The following is a 25362-nucleotide window of genomic DNA, read 5'->3' as shown; positions in this document are numbered from 1 at the left end:
GGAATTGTGCCCTTATATGGGGAATTAAGGGCGTTTACCTATACAAATTACGGAATTAAGGGTGTTTACATATGCATATTGGGGAAATACGGGCATGTTTATATGCAAATTATGATAGACACGCACGTGCTAACCATTTGGTATTCACCAACTTAAGAACAGCAGGCGGGAACAATTTGGCGGTTTAAGAACACGTCATGAAAAAAAATATCCTTCACCAGTCGTTTTTAATGAACAAAAAAGTCTCTAGATCGACTCGGAACAATGCAATGAAACTTGAAAAATGCTCACTGAATGGTTTCAAAATCTCTGAGTGGGGTTCAGGCTCAGACAGATCATCATACAAAAAGCCCAGCATCCGGGCCAACCGAGGCCAGTCCACCGTCCATAGACTCCAATGGGCGGGACAAAGAAGAGCATTTACCAAGTGATTGTGAAGTTTTGCTACAGTACACCAACCACATCTTTCTCATTGTATCCCATTGGGTTGAGTTTTTTCTTGCCCTGAGGTGGGATCTGAGCCGAGGATGTCGTTGTGGCTTGTGCCGCCCTTTGAGACACTTGTGATTAAGGGCTATACAAATAAACTTTGATTGATTGATAAGGTCCAACACGCCGCGGCCGGAACACAACACTTCCATACAGGTGTTGTTGATAACCGTGATAACAAAAGACTTAGACAAAGACTTAATCTTTAATGATCCACAAGGGGAATTGTTCAAATGATAACCTTGATGGATTTGGTTACCATAAACATGATATGAATATTTCAACAAGTGGACAGGAAATTGTCGCCAAACAAAGTAGATAAAGTGTAATACGCACAAGTTTTGCACCGACAGCTGAGAGGCAACATTTGAAAGAGCATGCAGAGTTAGATAGAGCTGTTCACAATACTGCCTACTGCCTTCTTGTGGAATTAATAGGTAGGTCTTTATTGTCATTCCACAAGTACAACGAAACATTGTTTTCAGCACAAACCCGTTCAAGATTAGACAAACAGTGTACAGGGTTACAGAACAGGAACGCTGATGAGTCGCCACAAGGCGCCCCGTAAAAGATGGGAAAAAGATCAACGCTGGGGGAGGATAAGTAAAAAAATACAATCTTGACTGGGCTCCTAAGGGGGCCCAGTCTGGAGTGGCAAAAAACCTCCATAGCAAAGCACATATACATATTACAACATCTCGTGACTAACAACAGAGGGGAGGGAGTGGGAGCCACGATGGCAGGCTGCAGCTCTTCAGGCGCTGCCCATCCGCCCATCACCCCTAAGGGATTTGCGTCAAGGGCGTTGGATGGGGGGTAGAGTATGTGTGTGTGGCGTATATTTTTGTGTATGCATTTGTGTGTGTAAGTCTCTTTTCCGCGGCCTTGATGTCGTGCAGTCGCTTGTCCACAGTCAACAACAGGTGTGTGTCCATGAGAGACAAGAAGAGAGCTACATCGCAAGGTTGCCTACAGCCACAACTGTTACTGCCAATGTTTTTTACGCTGCGCTAATTGCTTTTGTACACCACGTTGCTGCCGTTAAATGTTGCTGTACAGCGTTTAGATGGGCGAGTCCCCAACAAATCTGCTGTGGCGTTGTTCTTTTTGTCCTTGCTCGTGCATATCTTAAAGGGGAACATTATCACCAGACATATGTAAGCGTCAATATATACCTTGATGTTGCAGAAAAAAGACCATATCTTTTTTTAACCGATTTCCGAACTCTAAATGGGTGAATTTTGGCGAATTAAACACCTTTCTATTATTCGCTCTCGGAGCGATGACGTCACAATGTGACGTCACATCGGGAAGCAATCTGCCATTTTCTCAAACACATTACAAACACCGAGTCAAATCAGCTCTGTTATTTTTCGTTTTTTCGACTGTTTTCCGTACCTTGGAGACATCATGCCTCGTCGGTGTATTGTCGGAGGGTGTAACAACACGAACGGGGACGGATTCAAGTTGCACCAGTGGCCCAAAGATGCGAAAGTGGCAAGAAATTGGATGTTTGTTCCGCACACTTTACCGACGAAAGCTATGCTACGACAGAGATGGCAAGAATGTGTGGATATCCTGCGACACTCAAAGAAGATGCATTTCCAACGATAAAGTCAAAGAAATCTGCCGCCAGACCCCCATTGAATCTGCCGGAGTGTGTGAGCAATTCAGGGACAAAGGACCTCGGTAGCACGGCAAGCAATGGCGGCAGTTTGTTCCCGCAGACGAGCGAGCTAAACCCCCTGGATGTCTTGGCTCACACCGTCCCTTATGCCACCGAAGATGATCAAGAGAAGAATATCGACCTTAGCTTCCCTGGCCTGCTGACATCAACTCCAAAACTGGACAGATCAGCTTTCAGGAAAAGGGAGCGGATGAGGGTATGTCTACAGAATATATTAATTGATGAAAATTGGGCTGTCTGCACTCTCAAAGTGCATGTTGTTGCCAAATGTATTTCATATGCTGTAAACCTAGTTCATAGTTGTTAGTTTCCTTTAATGCCAAACAAACACATACCAATCGTTGGTTAGAAGGCGATCGCCGAATTCGTCCTCGCTTTCTCCCGTGTCGCTGGCTGTCGTGCGTTTTCGTCGGTTTCGCTTGCATACGGTTCAAACCGATATGGCTCAATAGCTTCAGTTTCTTCTTCAATTTTGTTTTCGCTACCTGCCTCTACACTACAACCATCCGTTTCAATACATGCGTAATCTGTTGAATCGCTTAAGCCACTGAAATCCGAGTCTGAATCCGAGCTAATGTCACTATAGCTTGCTGTTCTATGCGCCATGTTTGTTTGTATTGGCATCACTATGTGACGTCACAGGAAAATGGACGGGTGTATATAACGATGGTTAAAATCAGGCACTTTGAAGCTTTTTTTAGGGATATTGCGTGATGGGTAAAATTTTGAAAAAAACTTCGAAAAATAAAATAAGCCACTGGGAACTGATTTTTAATGGTTTTAACCCTTCTGAAATTGTGATAATGTTCCCCTTTAAAGGTTTGAATTAGGAAGAAGGCGGGTCACAATGATTGAACGCGGTTGCCTTGTAATCATCTATCTAACCGTCACATACAACAACTTGGACTGAATAGAGGTGTTAATTGGAGCATTTATGGTAGAGCAACATCACCGTTTGCAGTCTTCACGAAAAAAATGGACACAATTCATGCCGGATTGCATCATAAATCGCTTACAATGTAGAGCTGCTTCCTACTGATGCATGTTTTGACGCGCGTTTATGGTACAGAACTGTATAATGTGATGTTGTCTCAAGCATGTCTGTCAAAGATGTGAACATCCACAGCAACATTTCTGCAGTCTTTCGGGACTCTGGGCTTTTCATCTTCCCGCATCTGTCGGCTGGTGCAAACCTGCCCCACACATTGCAGCGGCTTTGCTGGCTGTCATACAGTACAGCGCGGTCGATCAGCGCCTTCCTCGCCTTTTCATTCCGAGAATACGCCCGAACCTGTTATGTCGACAGCAGCGGCAACCTCTTTCTCAGCTGAGCTCGTTTGGCGACAGCGGGCTGTGCGGAAAGCTGACGGAAACAAAGTTTAAGAAGGTGGAGCTAAGAGAAAATAATGAGCTGCTTGTGTTGCCACCTCCATGACTGATGCCGCATATTCAACCTCAACGTTCTTTTTCTCCCCCCGCTAGCAATGCTGGATTACCACAGAGATCAAACTCTTCACATTCATCTGCATCTCCTGAGTATTTTTTTAAGTCGACATACACTTTTACTCAAATTCTTTTCTTTAACCGTTTCCTTGCCAGGGCGCTGCACATAAAATAGGTCAGTGTTTTTCAACCTTTTCTGAGCCAAGGCATATTTTTTCATTGAAAAAAATCCTGAGGCACACCACCAGCAGAAATCATTGAAAAATGAAAGTCAGTAGTCGATATTGACAATAAAAAGTTATTCTCGCAATTGTTGGATATGAATTGAAACCATAACCAACCATGCATCACTACAGCTCTTGTCTCAAAGTAGGTGTACTGTCATGACGCCGTGACTTTTAATTTGAGTTTTTTGGTGTTGTAGTTCTTGTCTTGCGCGCTCCTATTTTGGTGGCTTTTCCTCTTTTGTTGGTATTTTCCTGTAGCAGTTTCATGTCTTCCTTGAATGCTATTCCCCGCACCTGCTTTGTTTCCGCAATCAAGACTATTTAAGTTGTGCGGACGCTATCCTTCTTTGTGGGGACATTGTTGATTGTCATGTCATGTACGGATGTACTTTGTGGACGCCGTCTGCTCCACACGCTGTAAGTCTTTGCTGTCGTCCAGCATTCTGTTTTTGTTTACTTTGCAGCCAGTTCCGTTTTAGTTTCGTTTTTCATAGCCATTCCTAAGCTTCAATGCCTTTTCTTAGCGGCACTCTCCTTTGATTTGTTTTTGGTTTAAGTGTTAGACACCTTTTTCCTTGCACGCTGCTCCATATTCTCCTGACATCTACAAAGCAAATAGCTACCTGCTGCCACCTACTGATATGGTAGAGTATTACACGGTTTCTCTGCCGAGCTCTAGACAGCACCGACCACTCAACAACACATCATTTGCAGACTATAATTACTGGTTTGCAAAAAATATTTTTAACCCAATTAGGTGAAATTACATAATCTCCCACGGTACACCAGACTGTATCTCACGGCACAGTGTGCCGCGACACAGTGGTTGAAAAACACTGAAATAGGTTACGTATGAATGATTCCTCTCTGAAACGAACATATTTGGACAGTATGCAAGCATGAAGCACAACCAGGAAGTCATTAAAGAAACATAAGCTATCATTGTAGGCCTTGGTTGCTATTGCTGCACCATCTATTTTTTATAACCTTGTGTGAGGCAAGCTGAACTGCAGCAGAGAGAATGTGGTTGTTGTCTTTAGTAAGGTTGGATTCATCCAACGTCAGGGCTATTCAACTGGTGGTCCCAGGCGCCAAAACCGGCCCGGAAATGACACTTGGCCCTCGAGTTCAGTTCAAAATGTGGGAGACAAACATTTTTGCAGCAAATTTCCAAAAACACTTGTCAGGTTCAAACACTGATGACATCTATTAAACAGACGAGAAGCAAGGAATCATGCAGAGACAGAGTTAAAATTTTGCTCAATTGAGGAGAGACGTTATTTGGGCTGTACTCTAGTTACAGATCCAAACTACGCTCTAAAGTCTAGCCCACGTGCTTCCTCTATTTATTTGGAAGGTCTCTGGTTACATCACTGAAGCTGTCGCTGAGGGAAGGGGGTAATCTCGACAGCTCCAGTTAGACACTATATATGATTATACAAAAATGCAAATGTGCTGACAGTCGTGATATCGCCTTGTCTCTGCTCTGTCTGCGTCACGGTACTCGATATTCTGGAAACAAACACTGATACGAGACTGGCTTGCAATCTTTTGGATTGCCAGCTTTGCACAGACAAAGACAAATACAATTTCAGCACAATTCATAATAACTATAGCAACGGCCCTTAAGCATAAGAGTTGTGTGATAATATATACATGATTATTCTAACACACTAGACTCAGTGATTCTCAAACTGTGGTACGTGTACCACACGTGGGCTCCATCTAGTGGTACGACAAATAATCGCTTAAATAACATACAGTGTTTTATTTTCCTATATTCTACATGTTACCTTTCAAACTGTATGTAATGTTACAAAACCTCTGCCTTGTTTTTAATGAATATTGAGGCTTACTACTTTGCTGTATTTTAGTTTATAGTTTGTTTACGTTTATTTAGGTTTTGATTCACTTGTGGCTTAAGTTCTGTTTCAGCACCGCTGTTTTGTGGTTCTTGGTTGTCATGGGTGCTGCTTTTTTTCACCTGCCTCTGATTAGTGTTCGGTACGCTCACCTGTTCCCGTGCACTAATCAGAGGCAGGTAAAAACAATCAGTACCCATGACAACCAAGAAACACAAAACAGGGGTGCTGAAACAGAACTTGAACCACAAGTAAATCAAAACCTAAATAAACATAAACAAACTATGATCCGGGCAATGGATCATAACAATTTTAATGTTGGTCATTATGGTGGTACTTGGAGAGCCAAATGTTTTCTGAAGTGGTAGTTGGTGTGAAAAGTTTGAGAACCACTGCACTAGCATGTTCCTGTTGTTGTATGGATAAACTTGGCCCACTTTGGTAGATCCTTGCATTGAATTTTAACCTAGCTAGTGATGTGTATTTCTGGTCCTCGTCCTCGTCCGGACAGAAATGTGAGACGGCAGAGACGCTTTACTGAGCCAAAAGTTGCTTTATTACAAGCGGGCTTCATAATACAGGACTATGCAGTACCTGGAGGAGGTCAGGTAAAGAAAATGTCTCTCTCCTAACTTGGAGAACCCAAACCACCAGTTTTATATTCCTCCTTCCTGTCTTCTGGGTGTGTGCTAAGTCAGGACAGCACACCCTGACCATAAAAGGAGATGTCCGTGTGTAAGTGTCTGGAAAGACAACAGATGCAGGTCCTATCTTAGATGCTGACATTAAGTTAACATGTAGTCTCTTCTCACGGATAGGGCCATCACCTTTGCATACCAAGGTCCAATTTTATTGCCTTTTCTTCCGCGAGAACTAATCCAATCCACACACAAATGTCAATACAAATATGTTATTATGTGCCCAAACTGAAATACCTACCATTTGCTTTCTCCCAGAAGAATATAAACATTCACCACATGCAAAACATAATATGAGTTAATCAATTCACTTCACTAGCAAATGTAGAACCCTTCGGTCCAAACTTGTGATTTCGTAACTGAGGCGTTCCTCAAGTCACCTCTTTAAGTCCGGTCCTTCTTGGCAAATGCACATTTTTTTTCGTAGTGCGATTAATGTAACTAAGGTGTTGCTGTAGCTAGCTTGTTTACTTCAGATGCAGTAGTCATTTGTTGAACTTTGTTTTATTTATACCAGTGGTGTCCCTCAAGGTTCCATTTTAGTTCCTCTCATTTTCATTATTTGGACTATTCAACTGGTGGCGAGTTCAGTTAAAAAAAACTTGTGAGAGACTCACGTTTTTTTCAGCAGATTCTTAAAAACACTAAAGTGCTGTCATAGAACTTTTTTGCAGTACAGGGTGTCCGTCACCCAAAGAATCGGAATCCAATCATGAGTTCTTGTCAGACTCACATCCCTAATATGTTATTCTTTTGGGTAATTCGTTTTCAATTAACTAATTAACGGTACTGTTGCTGACTCAACAGTTTTGCTCCTTACCTCTACAACATTGGATCTGTTGCTCTGTTTTGTGCAATAAGTGACTTAATAATACATGACTATGGGTCAACGAGAGCTACATTTTCCTTTCCATCTGCTCATGCACAAATCAACATGTGCGATTACACACAGATCAAAGTTAAAGAATACGTTTTTCTAAATAATTAAAGAAAAAAACAGCCTTTCCAAATATCGCCTGCTTCCAATTAACGCCCCGTCCTCTTTTCAGTTTAGGTAAATAAACGTCCCTGCTACGATTAAAGCATTTCCGGATTATGTTTTGATTTACGTAGGCACAAATTGGAATTGGAGATTAAATCTAGTTTAATCAAAGCATGCTTGATTATCTCATTGAAGAATATTACATTTATTTGGCTTCAAACTTCATTTCTTCCACATAGGGGTGGGCAATTATGGCCTAAAATCCATATTGTGATATACATTGCAGCCTTTTACGATAACCATATAGTCTTTGGTATATGAAATCAAACAGAACCTTTTCACATCAGTTTACAAAGGAGCCACCTTTGGCTGCTGACATACGTACTGCGTCGTTTTCGGAAGTGTACGCACAGTGTAGTTGCTTTGTACTTACTTGAACATTTGCTGTGCATAGCTGGTTACACTCCGCTGTAATGCGGTTTTAGCTACTTTTTTTTTCAAGCAAGTTTAGCCGTTAGCATGGCTTCTTTTTTTCGTGTTCGGTGTGTCCGTGCGTTGCTGTATTCTCGTCCTCCAGTGATAATATTACTTGTAAGGAATGTAGTTTATTTGCCACCATTGAAGGACATACCGAGACAGAGCTGGAGTCTGTCTTAAAAATGCATTATCGAGATTGGGTGATAGTATTACAATATTAGGTTGGTAGAGCGGCCGTGCTGGTAACTTCAGAGTTCCAGGTTCGATTCCCGCTTTCGCCAACCTCATCAGTGCTGTTGTCCTTGGCCATGACACTACCCACTTGCTCCCAGGAGCTTAAAGATGTACCGGTAGATAACGGGTTTTACTAAGTAAAGCGCTTTGATTCACTAGAGAAAAAGCGCTATATACAGTCTCGATCAAAAATTTACATACACTTGTAAAGAACATAATGTCATGGCTGTCTTGAGTTTCCAATCATTTCTACAACTCTTATTTTTTAGTGATAGAGTGATTGGAGCACATACTCGTTGGTCACAAAAAACATTTATGAAGTTTGGTTCTTTTATGAATTTATTATGGGTCTACTGAAAATGTGAGCAAATCTGCTGGGTCAAAAGTATACATACAGCAATGTGAATATTTGGTTACTTGTCCCTTGGCAAGTTTCACTGCAATAAGGCGCTTTTGGTAGCCATCCACAAGCTTCTGGTTGAATTTTTGACCACTCCTCTTGACAAAATTGGTGCAGTTCAGCTAAATTTGTTCTGACATGGACTTGTTTCTTCAGCATTGTCCACACGTTTAAGTCAGGACTTTGGGAAAGCCATTCTAAAACCTTAATTCTAGCCTAATTCAGCCATTCCTTTACCACTTTTGACGTGTGTTTGGGGTCATTGCCCAACGGCGCCCAAGTTCCAACCTCTGGACTGATGATTTTAGGTTGTCCTGAAGAATTTGGAGGTGATCCTCCTTTTTCATTGTTCCATTTACTCTCTGTAAAGCATCAGTTCCATTGGCAGCAAAACAGGTCCAGAGCATAATACTACACCACTATGCTTGACGGTAGGAAGGGTGTCCCTGGGATTAAAGGCCTCACCTTTTCTCCTCCGAACATATTGCTGTGTATTGTGGCCAAACCGCTCAATTTTTGTTTCATCTGACATCACATGGACAAAGATAAGACCTTCTGGAGGAAAGTTCTGTTGTCAGATGAAACAAAAAAAACTTTTGATCGCGACTACGATTCACTAATTCCCTTCACTTCATTGTTTAATTAGTGTCATCCTACATCTAAACTGAGGCACTGCCTCAACCATGACGTGGTATGTTTTGGATAAAGCACTCATTTACGGTTCCTTTGCCAAGTCTTCCCATCATTCTAATTTTAGTTGCCCTTAGTCTGTTTTTGTCCGTCCAAAGAATCTTAGTCCAGAACACAATAGACAGTCTTCCAGGCTTTTAAATGTTGATCGCCTTAGTACCAACAGATGTACAAAACTGTTGATTTGGCAAAGCTTTAGGGTTTTCTCTACATTTCCTAAATATGTTTTTTTTTTTTCCAGCATTAAGACTGTCCTCCATTGACGCCCTATTGCTGGTTCCAGCCTGAGTATGGACACAGTCTCATAGCTTTCCCAGATGGTGGACAATTTTAAACACACAGGTGAGTAACCACATCAAGACCCCTCTACACCCACTCCGGTGTGACTCTTGTGGGCGTTAGACGTACACTACACTGCGGTTCATAGAAGATGTGATATGATAGGGAGTGACGTGTGTGTATGTGTCGTCATTGTGGGTTTATCTCTGCAAAGGGATTGAGGTAATATATTATTTTCGATGCGAAGCAGGCCTCGGAATAAGCGTCTGGGGACGAGGCTCGGTTGTAGCTATTAGATGGAATGCTTCTTGATATATTCCACCTTGTTGGAGATCCATGCTGTTAAGAGACGCTAACAAGCGCAATGTTATTTCCTGCATATTTTGTTTGTAAAAAGACCAGAGAAGGCTATCTTGGGACTATTTAGTCAGCAGTGTTGGAAGGTGGATATGTAGAATATTGAATATATGCTCTGCTGTTTTTAAGGTCCCTCCGCAAAATGCTCATCTAATATGTTCCACTTCATGGAGCACAGCTTTGTTGAAAAAAAAAAAAAAAAAAGGACAAAGGCTTCACTACACATCTTAAAATAATGGCCTGTCAACTATCAGTCCACTGTAGATGTGGGAGCTATTCTCGAGTAATTAGCTAACCTTGTGTAACCCAGCTGGTTTGGCCCCCATGCCTATTCACCGCATTCTGTATGGGTACTCAAACACTGGTCATTTGTGTTGAGAGGCAAGTGTGCTGACCACCGGACTAAAAGTTGGGGAGTAAGGATGTACGTCCGTAAACCTCACTCCCTGACCACGCAGAGCCGCTACCATAGTGCTGTGACCCGGATGAGAGTGAGTGAGTTTGAGGGGGGTTAGTGTAGCGGGGGCCAGCCAGTGTCACTGAAAACTTCAAAGAGTTTGCTTGCCGCTGGGTTAGCAGTTTGGGCTTTTAGCCTAGTAGCTAGCACACTCACCTCTCAATCGGGCGACGTGGATCCGTTCCCCATTCGGAGCGGTGGCAGGGAGGGAAGATCAGAAACACAACGTTGCGCCGCTACACTAGCATGGCGTTGCTGTTAAAATGTAACATAGCTGTGCTAAGGTTTGTTGACTCTTTGACTAGCAAGCTAATACAGAAGGGAGTAGAAAACAAATGGTCTAGTAATGTAACGATATAAACATTTCATATCACGGTTATGGGGCGGCATAGCTCGGTTGGTAGAGTGGCCGTGCCAGCAATTTGAGGGTTGCAGGTTCGATTCCCGCTTCCGCCATCCTAGTCGCTGCCGTAGTGTCCTTGGGCAAGACACTTTACCCACCTGCTCCCAGTGCCACCCACACTGGTTTAAATGTAACTTAGATATTGGGTTTCACTATGTAAAGCGCTTTGAGTCACTAGAGAAAAGCGCTATGTAAATATAATTCACTTCAATTATCGTGACCAAAACGGTTATTATTATCGTGGTATTGTTAAATTTGCTCAAACACTTATACACTTATAATATACTTATATATATACTTATAAACCTTCTCAGTGGCCTTGTGGTTAGAGTGTCCGCCCTGAGGTCTGTAGGTTGTGAGTTCAAACCCCGGCCGAGTCATACCAAAGACTATAAAAATGGGACCCATTACCACCCTGCTTGGCACTCCGTATCAAGGGTTGGAATTGGGGGTTAAATCTCCAAAATGATTCCCGAGCATGGCCACCGCTCCTGCTCACTGCTCCCCTCACCTCCCAGGGGTTGGAACAAGGGGATGGGTCAAACGCAGAGAGTAATTTCACCACACCTAGTGTGTGTGTGACTATCAGTGGTACTTCACACAATCAGAAATCTTTAGACCAAGTTATATATCTTAGTATTTTATCTGTTTTAATGGCTAAACTTTGTATTGTTTTGTTGGTATGTACTGCAGCACTTTAAGATGTATTTAAATGAAAAGAGTGTAACAAATAAAATCTATTTATTATTTCTGGCGGGCATTGTGGTGTCCTACTCTGTTCATCGGTCCTTGAACACACCGGAAAAAACCTATTCCTCCGAGTATAGATGGATTACTCTGCTGTAAGAGAGCACAGCATGTAGTTCAGTGTGCACAATTAAGTATCTTAGTTGCTATGACAGCAATTTATTTAAATTCAGATTTGGGTATTTGGTTTCGTTGAAAGATGTCTCTTGTCTTATTGTTAGCTTTTAAGCTAGCGAGATGGTGCCAGTCAGTACCTGAGTTTATCGAAGTGCAGTTATCGATCACGGTTTTTTGATCGTCCCAATTTAAAATGGAAGTACTAACCCTAGGGAGTTTTACCCCGGTTATCGTTGATACCTGTTGTCGTTACATCCCTAGAATGGACCAATCCCTAACAGCTAAGTGAAAATATTGTATGGCCGTTTCAGCACACCGAACTCTGCGACTTAGCCGTGCTAATGGCATAGCAACGGATTTAATAACAGCTTTGCGTGGCACTGCAAATGACGGCGGGGCGACAGTGATGCTTCTTTGTTTCCTTGATGCTTGGATGACCATACACATTGAAGCACAGGGAGTTGACAGTAATGACTCTTGTCTCTTGTCAAAAGGCCGTAATAGTCTTTGGAGATGTCCTCCCCTGCTGGGCGGGGGCCAAGCTCTGCTGAAAAATGGACTTAGAGTTTGGTAAAGAGGATTTTCATTGGTAGATTTCATTTCATCTAGTCATTAAAAATATTTTCATATGGCATATTTGTGTATAAGAGGCTTGGCATTCAAATTAGAAGAGGGCATGGCTTATCGAACACTTAATATTAGTGTTTGCTAATATCTTTTTATCAATTTGTCAATGGGTAGCAAGGTTATGCAAAAAGCCTTTGCAATATTAGTTAAGAGTGGGCATTTGACTATTTCTTATATTTATTTATAACATGTTTTACATCAAATTGATCAATTCAAAAATGTTCTGAACTGCCGTTTCCTCGCCACTGTTGTATGCCTGTAGTGGTTGGGCCATAATATGGTCAATCAAAAACTGACACCCAAGCAAGATTAAATGTCTTAAAAAAGATGATTTTCTGACCCGAATATAAAATAACCATGAATACAAAGCGACCCCTGAATTTAAGACAACCCCTCTTTTTAAGGCAACATTCTGGAAAAACATTTTTTAAGATAGTCAAATACCAAATAAATCTATACACATACTAGTATTCACCATCAGTGAAGTGACTGGTCGATTGCAAAAAAAAGGATATTGTATTTGTAGCTGCTCAACAGTTGTTTGAAACTGCTTCATTGATCAGTATTATTTTTAAATCAGCATCATAACTCCTCCTCTAGTGGTTGCCAACTCGTTTTAAACCTTGATGTATGCTATTGGAGCTTGCTGAGACTTAATTTTTTGCAGTGTTTTATCCCTATTTGATAAATGCCACGTGTCTTCAATTTTTGGCTTTAATTTAGGGATTTTTTTCTTCTTCATATTTCCATAACAAACAATAAGCAAACTACAAAAAAACGTAGTATTCTATCAATCATATACATTATATCCGATTTTCTCAAACTTTTTTCATCAAGTACCACTTCAGAAAACACTTGGCTCTCCAAGTACCGCCATAATGACCAACTTGAAATACAGTAGCGTAGTAGGCCTAAATATTCATCAAAAACAAGGCAGAGGTTATATTTAACATGTATATTTAATACATTTGGATACTGTAACATGACACACAGTTTGAACAAACGCTGTGTTTGAATCTTTGGTTCTTCGACATACCACTAGATAGAGCTTGCCTACGACAGTTTGAGGATTCTTTATCATATCATATATCAGTGTGTTGCACCATTTTACTCGTTTCAGGTCACATCTTTATTTTCGAGCTAGATTTTGAAAAAATACATCTACGATTTTAGCATATATGACTCAAAATAAGCACATTGGTCTGACGTAGAGAGTAGTACTTTTTTAGTTGATTTCAGATATATTGCTTGGATTATTAGATGTGTAGTGAAGCCTGTTTAAAAAAATCTACTCTTCGTTTAGGGTTCTGTCTGCTAATTTTCGCTGCCTTATTCACGAGACAATTTGTATGCTTCTAAACAAGCAATCATGCTGCAATATATTTTTTATAATTCCGTTTTTTTAGCTTAAGTATTCCTTTCCCCAGAGATCATTTGAACATTTGACGGAAGCATAAAAATTACATAAGTGCAGGTTGAAAAGTTTGTGTCATGAGAGCAGTTTTGTGCAGTACTCCGAAAGTAGGAGGAGAAGTCTCAGAGACGACTCATCGATTGTTTCCAAGATGACCTTAAAGTCAATGGGATTCGGCCTGCAAAAGTTTCTTAAACTAACCTTCTCCCTGGCTTTTGTGTCCCAGAAAGAAGTAGCCCCGCATTTATTCACAAACATATGTAGAAAACAGTCGACGCTGTCAAATGTATCAGTATTTTATTTTATTTTTTGCTCCTTGCTTGTGACACAACAGCAGGTGTTAGGGGAGATGATGATGATGATTATGTACCAGCAGAGGGCAAACATTGTGTTGACTTAGTGAACAGTTGGTGCTGACACCTGTGTGCCAACCTAGCAATATGTCGCCACCTCTTCAGCGCAAACTTTTTATTCACACTGTCACAAATCAACATCACAATCTTGCACAGGGAACAAGTGTCTTCTTCAATTTTGAATACTATTCACAATCCCTATGTAAGATGAGAACCCATGTTTTTTACTATTTTTGTATACAATCTAATTTGTAATATATGGTAAGCACGAATTGGCATAAAGTTTTATAAAAAAACATCCAAAAACTGCCAACAATTCTCCATTTACATCTTGTGACCTGAATATTAACCAAGTATTAGCGATATTATTATAAGCGCTAACATCGAGGAACTACTTTTAGCGGCGCCGTGGTCACTGAGAGGTAACTACTGTATATTCACATTAGGGATGTCCCAATCCGATATTTGGATCGGATCGGCCGCCGATATTTGCCAAAAAATGCGTATCGGCAAGGCATGGGAAAATGCCGATCCAGATCCAGTTTTTTAAAAAGAACTCCGGTCCGTGTTTTCCAACGCACCGATTTAAATAATACATTCCACTTTTCTGCTGCTCCCTAATTTCCGTTCCGCATTTTCCAGCACACCTTCAACACATCCACAGGTCTGTGGATTCTCACGCAGTTGCTTTTAGCTGCGGACATGGCACGACAGGCTCTTCTCACTCTTTCCTGTGTCTCCCTCTCACAGACAGCAAGCGCACCTTCTTACACACGTCACATACTGTCATGTCATACGTCACATACGTATATGTCCTCCCCGAGCAGAGACGTAGCAGCATGGCTAACGTTAGCTGTGATGCTAGCGCACGGCAAATCTATGCCACGCACAAAATCAAATAAAAAAAAATAAGCGCATAACAATTTTCGACACACGGACACGACAGAGAAAACAGTTTTCGTCATCATTGTTCAAATATTGTAACGTCTGTCGAGACGCTTATCTCCATTCGGTGCCACACGCCCACACCATCAAAATGCTGAGGCAAACATTTCCAGATCAACACCGTATGAAAAAAATAGTGATTTTTTTTTTGTTGTGATTTCCCTCTCTGCATGCAAGTTTAAAAGTAGCATATATTAATGCAGTATGAAGAAGAATGTTTTAATGTAGACACATAGAATCATCATACTGCTGTGATTATATGCATCAAGTGTTCATTCAAGGCTAAGGCAAAATATCCACATATATATCGTGTATCGCCATATGGCCTTAAAATATCGCAATATTAAAAAAAGGCCATATCGCCCAGCCCTAGTTCAATGATGCCATTTCTGTTTGTTATGTATAATTTTGTCTATTTTGTGTTTATCCTTGAATAAACAGGTCAGTTTCTTGTTACCAACCATTGTGTATTATTCAAACTCCCCTAATTCAGCTGGCTAGTTGTTATCAAGAGTACTAAAACCCTTTTCAACATGATTCTGACAACTAAGTAGGCTAAATAACTTTAAACTTTAATACATGCTCGGATAGGCCAGTATCGGTCAGTATCGGTATCGGATCGGAAGTGCAAAAACAATATCGGTATCGGATCGGAAGTGCAAAAACCTGGATCGGGACATCCCTAATTCACATATGACCCTTCCGCCCGAATGCAGCTGAGATAGGCTCCAGCGACCCCGAAAGGGACAACAGTAGAAAATGGATGGATGGATGGATCCTGTGAGCTGTTGCTTCACCTCTGAGTTGGTGAAAGTTAATTATATATATATATACAAAAATAATAACCCTCACTTGCTTTGTAGAAGGTTGTGACCATAAACTGAGAATATGGTCAACTTTGACATTCAACTTAAAAGAGATGGCGAAAAAAAACTTTTTTTTTTTTATTATTATTTTTTTTTTTTACCTGCGTGAGGATTATGATTCATTCTTCACCTGGCCTTGGTGTTAGAGTGTCTGCTCCGAGATCGGTAGGTTGTGAGTTCAAACTCCGGCTGAGTCATACCAAAGACTATAAAAATGGGTCCCATTGCCTCCCTGCTTGGCACTCGGCATCAACGGTTGGAATTGGGGGTTAAATTACCAAATGATTCCCGGGCGCGGCCACCGCTGCTGCTCACTGCTCCCCTCATCTCACAGGGGGTGAACATGGGGAGGGGTGAAATGCAGAGGGTAATTTCACCGCAACTAGTGTGTGTCTGACTATCATTGGAACTTTAACTTTAGACAGGAAGATATGAGCATCCCATGTGAGAGCAGACATTGTACAGTCAATGATTGTTTTATTATGTTCGTAGTTTGTATTTTTTGTTTAGCATTTAGCATTATTGCTACTTGCTGAACAGCTTAACACTCAGCTTCTAAAACGTGTAGCTCATCCCGTGCATATTCAGGCTCAAACATATACGATTCTGGATCATCATTTGTCCCAAAGTAGTTGATTTTGGCTCTCATGAAGTCTGTTAGGATTAGTTGTAGTTGTTGAAGGAAATATAAGTTGTGATGTGTCTGTTAAATTAATGCAATGACGTATGCGTAAAAATGACATAAATACTTAAGTGAATGTGCCTGTTTCTACATTACATATACAAAACCCAAAACCAGTGTAGTTGGCACGTTGTATAATTCTTAAATAAAAACAGAATACAATGATTTGCGAATCCTTTTCAATTTATATTCATTTGAATAGACTGCAAAGACAAGATAATTAACGTTCGAACTGGAAAACAAAATTTTTTGCAAATATTAGCTCATTTGGAATTTGATGTCTGCAACACGTTTCAAAAAAGCTGGCACAAATGGCAAAAAAGACTGACAAAGTTGAGAAATGCAGCTTCCATGAATTGCTCAGTCATTCACAAACAAGGATGGGGCGAGGGTCACCACTTTGTGAACAAATGCCTGAGCAAATTGTCGAACAGTTTAAGAACAATATTTCTCAACAAGCTATTGCAAGGAATTTAGAAATTTCACCATCTACGGTCCGTAATATCATCAAAAGGTTCAGAGAATCTGGAGAAATCACTGCACGTAAGCGATGATATTACGGACCTTCAATCCCTCAAGCGGTACTGCATCAAAAAGCGACATCAGTGTGTAAAAAATATCACCACATGGGCTCAGGAACACTTCAGAAAACCACTGTCAGTAACTACAGTTTGTCGCTACATCTGTAAGTGCACGTTAAAACTCTACTATGCAAAGCCAAAGCCATTTATCAACAACACCCAGAAACGCGGCTGGCTTCGCTGGGCCCAAACTCATCTAAGATGGACTGATGCAATGTGGAAAAGTGTTCTGTGGTCTGACGAGTCCACATTTCAAATTGTTTTTGGAAACTGTGTTGGTATGGGGGTGTGTTAGTGCCCGAAGCATGGGTAACTTACACATCTGTGAAGGCACCATTAATGCTGAAAGGTACATACAGGTTTTGGAGCAACATATGTTGCCATCCAAGCAACGTTATCATGCACGCCTCTGCTTATTTCTGCAAGACAATGCCAAGTCACATGTTACAACAGCGTGGCTTCAAAGTAAAAGAGTGCGGGTACTAGACTGGCCTGCCTGTAGTCCAGACCTGTCTCCCATTGAAAATGTGTGGCGCAATATGAAGCCTAAAATACCACAACGGAGACCCCGGACTGTTGAACAACTTAAGCTGTACATCAAGCAAGAATGGGAAAGAATTCCACCTGAAAAGCTTAAAAAATTGGTCTCCTCAGTTCCTGAGTGTTGTTAAAAGGAAAGGCCATGTAACACAGTGGTAAAAATGCCCCTGTGACAACTTTTTTGCAATGTGTTGCTGCCATTAAATTCTAAGTTAATGATTATTTGCAAAAAAAATATATATGTTTCTCAGTTCGAACATTAAATATCTTGTCTTTGCAGTCTATTCAACTGAATATAAGTTGAAAAGGATTTGCAAATCATTGTATTCTGTTTTTATTTACGAGGTACACAACGTGCCAACTTCACTGGTTTTGGGTTTTGTATATTTACAGCGTGAATATAAAATGTTGGAGGTTTTTGGAGGTTTTTAGAGCACTTTATGGGTGCATTGACTTTTGCTAGCATTTATTTGTGAGTTAGAATGCATTAAAAAAAAAGACAAATGTGTGTGCTTGTCTCACATAAGGCTTGTGAATGATAGGCAACATTCCAAATAAAGTGCATTTCCACTTTGAGGATGTTCTTCTTGTTAATGAGCACCAAATGTCAAAAAAATCTGTTATCTGCCTCACATGTTTTCTGTACCTTTTTGGAGATCAAAAGTATCGCTTTTGACATTTCGGGTTTTGATGACGTCATGAAGGAAGAAAAAAAAAAAAAGCAAGTTTCGCTACGCGTCTTAAAATAACATTTTGAGAGCAGAGGCGCTCAAACGGCCTCATTTATTGTTTCAGATTTTAATGAAGTCTTAAAAAAAAAAAGCCTCCTTCCTCAAGGACATGCTATGGCCTCTGTCCCGTCCTGAGCTAGATGAAGCCACCCAGCGTATAAGAGCTGGGAAGAGCATAAAAGTTTTTTACCGCTTTTGGCGCAGCGTGTGAACTCTTGTTACCTTTGAAATGATAAAGCTATTGTTGGAGCCAAATAAAAGGATGACATTGCATCAAAGACGACTTTTTGGATCGATCTTTACACACCACAAGATACAAGGTACAACAGTAGCGCGTCGTAACAAAGCTGCTACGGCTCAACACTTTATTAGCACGACACTTTGTACGGACATTGTACCGTGTACACCGAAGATAACTTTGTTTATAAACTCACACACAAGAAACCAGCTTTGCTACGCCTTAAAACATGGTCAACTATCCGCCAGGTAGCTACAGACGTTTGATTATTTTGTTAGTGCTGCTAACGAGGGCTGCACGATTAATCGAAATCAAATCGACATCATTAATGCGGTAAATAACCGCAAGAGGCTGAGGTTTTACTTTTTTTCCTCCGCCATCACCGGCATTTGAGTGACATGCATGTTCGCCAGTCAGAATTGTTCGTCTCTCGCTTCAAACAGGGAAAAAAAGCTGTCTGACTTTGTGCATCTCTCTCAGCACTCAGCCACGTTTATTTAACCGTAGAATTAACCGAACTTGTCAGTCATTCACAATCTTTGTTTCGGCAGAGACTAGAGCGGTACAGAGAGTCTGGCGACAGTGCAAAGTGTCGCGAAGTAACACAAATGAGGAGGAACAAATATGATTATATAGCATACTTGCCAACCCTCCCGGATTTTCCGGGAGATTCCCGAAATTCAGCTGCTCTACCGAAAACCTCCCGGGACAAATTTTCTCCCCCGAAAATCTCCCGAAATTCAGGCGGAGCTGGAAGCCACGCACCCTCCAGCTCCATGCGGACCTGAGTGACGTGTCAACAGCCTGTATTCACATCCGCTTTCCCACAATATAAACAGCGTGCCTGCCCAAACACGTTATAACCGTAGAATGATCGAGGGCGAGTTCTTGGTTTCTTATGTAGGTTTATTGTTAGGCAGTTTCATTATCGTCCTCCGAGCGCGGTAACAACACACAACAACAGCAGTCATATTTTATTCTACCGTAAAGCAGTTCGTCTGCCGTAAACAGCAATGTTGTTGTAATATATTGAGTTGGAGGCAATAACCTTTTTTTTTTATCAGCGACCAAAAGTTGCGAACTTTATCGTCGATGTTCTCTACTAAATCCTTTCAGCAAAAATATGGCAATATCGCAAAATGATCAAGTATGACACATAGAATGGACCTGCTATCCCCGTTTAAATAAGAAAATCGCATTTCAGTAGGCCTTTAAGTAACATGAAAACCCAAAGTTGAAGTTGACGGATTCTGTGTTCTATTGTAGTCGCAACAGAGGTTGGAGGTCGTCCGTGTTGGCTCAGGACACGGGCCGCTGTATTTATGGCGGCCCCCTCCCCTTTCCTACCCTCCCCTTCCTCTGTGGTCGCTGCTTTAATATGTCAACATAAACGAGGCAGGATTGAGTGTCTGGTGACAGGGGGCATTTTTCACCGCTCCCGCTGCCTTCCTCCTCTTTCCCTGGGCTCAAGGTCCAGACACTCTTTTTCTGGCCCGTGACGAAATCTTAACAAGGACGCCTGGCATTCCCAGCTGACGCTGATTTTTTTTTTTTTTTCCTCCTTCTCCTGTGAGTTGGAACATTGCAAAGGGCAAAGCAAGGAAAATAGCGGATTAAGGTGCTTGGATAGACTATCAATCTTTCATCAATGCGGGAAGTGACTTTTCATTAACGGAATCCTCTTGAGTTTCGACCCCTAATTGCTCTACTAAGCGTCCAGTTGGAAAATTAATGACAAAATCTCGGATGGACTCTTCCTTGCTTTATGTAACCTCACTCCACGGTTATTGGTCACCTGTGATTATTGTTGAGGACATTTCGATCATAGACGATCTATCAGTCAATCCAATCTTTTCTTAAGGCATTAATAGCTGATAACAGATACAAGCCAGAAATATCAGAGATTTTCTTCCGCCAGCTCATAGTTACTGCCTCCGTTACTATGGTAACCGTGTAGCAATACACACATGCTATACATCCACAAAACCAGAAGAATGTCTGCTTACATCGCAAGAAACACATTTTCATCAAAACAAAATGCAATTTAGAATACACTTAAAAGGGGTCTTTTTTTTTCTTTTTCTACATTATGGTGGTTCTTTGGTCAACATTTTGCATAGATTATGTTTTACAGACCGTCTTCAAACCGCTTTCTGACCGTCTCTTCAGGATGCCCCGTTTTGTGGGTGGTTTTATTTAGATAGATAGATAGATAATACTTTATTGATTCCTTCAGGAGAGTTCCCTCAGGAAAATTAAAATTCCAGCAGCAGTGTACAGAATTTAGATCGCGTTTAAAAAGTGAGTAAAAAGTAAATAATGGTGGTATAAATGGAAATAAAATATTAAATATTACAATAAGAATAACAATAAAAGCAACAATAAGAATACAAATATAACAGTAAAAATAAGAATATAACAAGAGAAACTAGGCAGTAGTGACCATGTTATGAAAATGTATTGCACTGTAAATTGCACTGTTTTTTTTTGCAGTTTATTTCAGTATTATTGTTCTGCAGCCCCTGTCATCCTTAGTAATGGTAACAGAAGAAGATGCATATGCATGTACGAGCCACTCTGCCCCACATCAAGAGGATAGAGACATTTCTGGAACTTTTGCAGATCCCAAATACACAAAAACGGGTACCAATAAGTGAGAAATAGGTGAGTTTTGCATTATAGATCTTCTTTAATTCAACAGGAGAACAGTTTGGAGATTAAAACTGGCGTTAATTGGAAGCAAGCAATAATTGGCGAGAGTATGTTACATCCGAAATTTGAAATCAATATTGTAAAAGCGGTTAAAAGGGGCAAACTGCTCAGTCAGCATTAATACCGCAGATGAGTTCTCTGATGACAACACGATTCTTGGTTCAAACCGATCCGGTATATAAATGATTGTTAAATCTTTTCAAAACAAGTTACAGCTAAAAACGCTCCTATGGCTGTCATATAATATGTACGTGCAGCAAGTTAGATTGAGATGACCTAAATAACGCCTTTTCAAAAAATTTTAATTGATTCAGAATTGTCATATATAGGAATAACCATTCGGAATGATCACTTTTCGCCCCTGCACTCCTATAGATCAGTAATGATACTAGAAATGCAACTACGGTCATCTTGTAGTTACATCAACTACATTGAGGTTGCCTGCCTATGAAACTGAGGCAGTCAATCACTACCCAAACTTTTGGCCTAGACTGCAGGCCACACATTCAGCGACTACCTGCAGTTCGGTGATGAGAGAATGAACGGTATTTATTTAATGGAGACCCGTTATACACATTTTTGCCCTTTGTGTTTGATTTTTGTACTCCGACAAAAAGCCATGTAGATCTTTCCACATCAGCATACAGCGTGGCTGTATTTTCTGCATTCCGCGATAACGGTCTGTGTAATCAACCCCTTTTCTAATTTGGGTTTTGAACTAATAGCGTTTCATTGATAACATCAAATAACACTAAATAAACTGAAAGCCAGTTTATTTCAAATAGGCATCCCTTTTACGAGATATGTTCTCAAGGTGTTTCGTCTCTAAAATCTTGTTTAGTAATGGATACGAGACAAGTGGAGCACCAGACAGATTTAATACGGAGTGGGTCCTCGAGTAGTAACCCGTTTAATAGTAAGCAAATCAATGCCTAAGGTGACGTCCAGATTTGATTTACGATAACTCTGTAATCTTTGAACAATTTATGGCAGTAGTAAAGGACAGATTGATGTGGGTGGGGGTCATTTATTGGTCCAACCTGTGTCCAGGCATGCTGGGTTGTTTTTATGTGCCTACCACTCACCATTGCATGCACCCCAACCCAACCTTGTTCTGATTACTAAAGGTAAAAATTGACTTTCTGTCTGATTACGGAATGATCCGCACACGTTGGCCGCTTAAGCTCTTAGAACAGTGGCAAAGCTGCAAATGGTTCCTCAAAACAGCAAAGTTTGCTGCTTTGTACTTGGATGGTTTTATTGATGGAAACACTATCATTGCAGAGCTGATGCAACATTGGTTCTGTTGCTGTCGGGAGCAGACTCAAACTAAAATTTGTCCTTGGACTTTTTGGTCCAGGCTGGCCCACTGCACTCCCAGAAAGTAGATATTTCATCAGAGGTGTCCAAAGTGTGGCACGGCTGCTTGAGTTGTGTTAGCAGAATAATGTTAAAATAAAATTAATTTAAAAAAGAACAGTGAAAATGTACGAAAAAAAGCAAAAACATGTAATATAATGACAAAAAGCTGAAATGTTGATGCTGAGTCACAACACAAAGCTGACACACGTTTTTATATTTGAATTATTTGTTTGTTTAATTTTTTTACCAAACAAAAACATATCTCAATGGCCCCCACATGCTTTGACTTTTCACTGTGTGGCCCTTGGTCCAAAAAAATTGGACACCCCTCTGTTACATTCTCTTAATGGTGACGGAGCAGAAAAGGTCTGGGAATATAATGGCTATACGGTTTTGCTTAAAGCGCCCTGTTATTTAATATTTCTTTTCGGTTCAATTCAATTCAATGTTTTTTATTTGGTCATCAGTACACAGTAAACAGTACACTTCAAGTGCATAGCAGATAAATAAATAAAAGTATCAGTTTACATCTTCTGACCAAAAAGGTATAGGCTGAAGCTATATTATATATATATATATATATATTCATAAGCTATATTATATAAGCTTAGTATGCCTACCCTTTCCACATTCATTTTGTACATATCAAATAAAGAAAACAAAAACAAGAAATCAATCTTGAGATAAAGAAACACAAGGACTCTAGAGTCTCTGTCAAAATCATAGTACTTGATCACATGCATTGTTAAGCATGTAAATACATGCATTTACCAATATATACATATGCATGTATAATATATATACTGTATGTATATGTATATATATATATATATATATATATATATATATATATATATATATATCTACACATACCACATACCACATACGATTGTTCAAATGCACCATTATGCATACACTTTTTTTTTCTTTTTTCTTTCTCTTTTTCCTTCCCCTTCAACTTTCTCAAGCGTGTGTCACGTGGGTGCACGTGGCAATAGTGGGTGCACGTGGCAATAGTGGGCTCTTTGGTATCCATATGATACCAAGTATATACAGAGCTTGTATTGCTGATACTGATACCGACACTTTTGACTTGAAATGCCATTATGTGAATTTGTGAAGTGAATTATATTTATATATGGCTTTTTTGTTAGTGACTCAAAGCGCTTTTTTACATTAAGAAATCCATTACCTACATCTATGCTACTTTTACACCAGTGTGAGTGGCACTCGGAGCAAAACTGAGTAAAATGTTCATCTTAGTGATCGTTAACAGTGTTAATTTAGTTTTAGGCAGTCTTTTGACATATACTGTATGCATTTTTGTTTTATCCATATTTAGTCATCTAAATTGATTTAGTTTTTGTCTAGTTTTAGTCGACTAAATTCCTCAACATTTTAGTCGACTAAAATGACGGTAGATTTTGTCGACTAAAATATAAAGTATAAACGATAACACATATTTGAAGTTGTCTTGATACCACTTTTATTAGGGTTATTGCAGAGCAACTCAAAAAATACATTCACAACAATACCTGTTTTAGTCAGGGGAAAATTTGTTGTTGACGATAACTAAGACAGACATTTTTAGTCAACAAAATTAACACTTGGTGGTTGAAGTGTTTTGACAATGACAGTCACGAGGGTTGCGAAAGCTTCTGTTTCTGGTCGGCCGCTTTACCATCTGAGCCACGCCGCCACCCCGATCATCATTGATTACTGAGATTATTTGGAATTTTCCTGTAGTAGATCATGATTATGAGAATACAGGAAAACTATTTCGTGCAAAAAGATAAAAAATAAAAAATAAACTAAATACAATATTGAACAATGTAATAGCATATAAATAAATAATTCCCTTATAATGTTCTACTTCACAGATGTTTGAGGAAGAAAGTCAATAAAAAAATTACTTAAAAGCAAACGTGCAACACAAATATAAATATCAAAATATTAACAACTAACATTTCATTACATGCAAATATTTGTGAAAAATAGCATGCCTGAGTGAGCAACAAAGAAAAATACATGGTACAAGAAGATTAACTGCAACAAAAGTATCAATCACATCAGGCTAGTATTGACCCGATACCAATACCCACCTTGTTATCATTACTATCGATACACCAACCCCTAAAGGCCGGACTGGGAAAGTTATTGTAGTTACCAAGTCAAGGTGCACCAAAAATTTAGTAACTAGGTAAATAAACGGCGGTCAATCGATCTGCTCATTACTGAAAAACTCCTTGGTACTCCTAAATACCAGTTCACCCTTGGTTGCTGCTGTTCAAACTGAGCCTCCATTCCACTTTTACACACTCCCAATCATTATTAAAGTAAAAAAAGACGATTTTATATATGACCTTTTATATAAAAAAAGCTCCAGTTTCACCCTGTCCTCTCCGCACTTTTTGTATCTCCAAATCAATGACACTTTATGGCATCGGCCGTCATCTCATCAGGACCATGGCCACCTGCTAAAGAGTGCATACAGCTCCTTGTAGGCCATACAAGCTACTCGGCCAAATTATAGAGTTACATCATGTGATCAGAAGGCACGGCTTGGATTTTGAGTATCAATCTGAATACAGGTCCTAATTATTGTATATACTCTATTTAGAGCAGTGGTTCTCAACCTGGGTTCGATCGAACCCTAGGGGTTCAGTGAGTCGGCGGACCCTACGCCGCGGAAGTCAAGACACACCCGACTCACCATGTAAATAAAAACTTATTATGGATACCCCCAAACAATGTTCCTTCTA

At 40.2% G+C, this 25362-nt stretch overlaps 1 protein-coding gene across 2 annotated transcripts in view; it reads left to right on the top strand.

Annotated features, from left to right (window-relative positions):
- The window catches only part of il1rapl1a (interleukin 1 receptor accessory protein-like 1a), a 907971-nt gene that overhangs the window by 64477 nt on the left and 818132 nt on the right, over positions 1-25362 (top strand). For both annotated transcript variants that reach the window (XM_072914508.1, XM_072914507.1), the window contains exon 3: positions 9431-9531. In XM_072914508.1, coding sequence (XP_072770609.1) covers positions 9507-9531 — 25 coding nt within the window. In that variant the 5' untranslated portion in view covers positions 9431-9506. The remainder of the gene's footprint in view (positions 1-9430; positions 9532-25362) is intronic.

This window comes from Nerophis lumbriciformis, linkage group LG13 (assembly GCF_033978685.3).
Source record: "Nerophis lumbriciformis linkage group LG13, RoL_Nlum_v2.1, whole genome shotgun sequence".
Taxonomy (NCBI): Eukaryota; Metazoa; Chordata; class Actinopteri; order Syngnathiformes; family Syngnathidae; genus Nerophis; species Nerophis lumbriciformis.
Note: the sequence above shows the minus strand (reverse complement) of the source record. Positions and strands in the feature narration are given on the sequence as shown.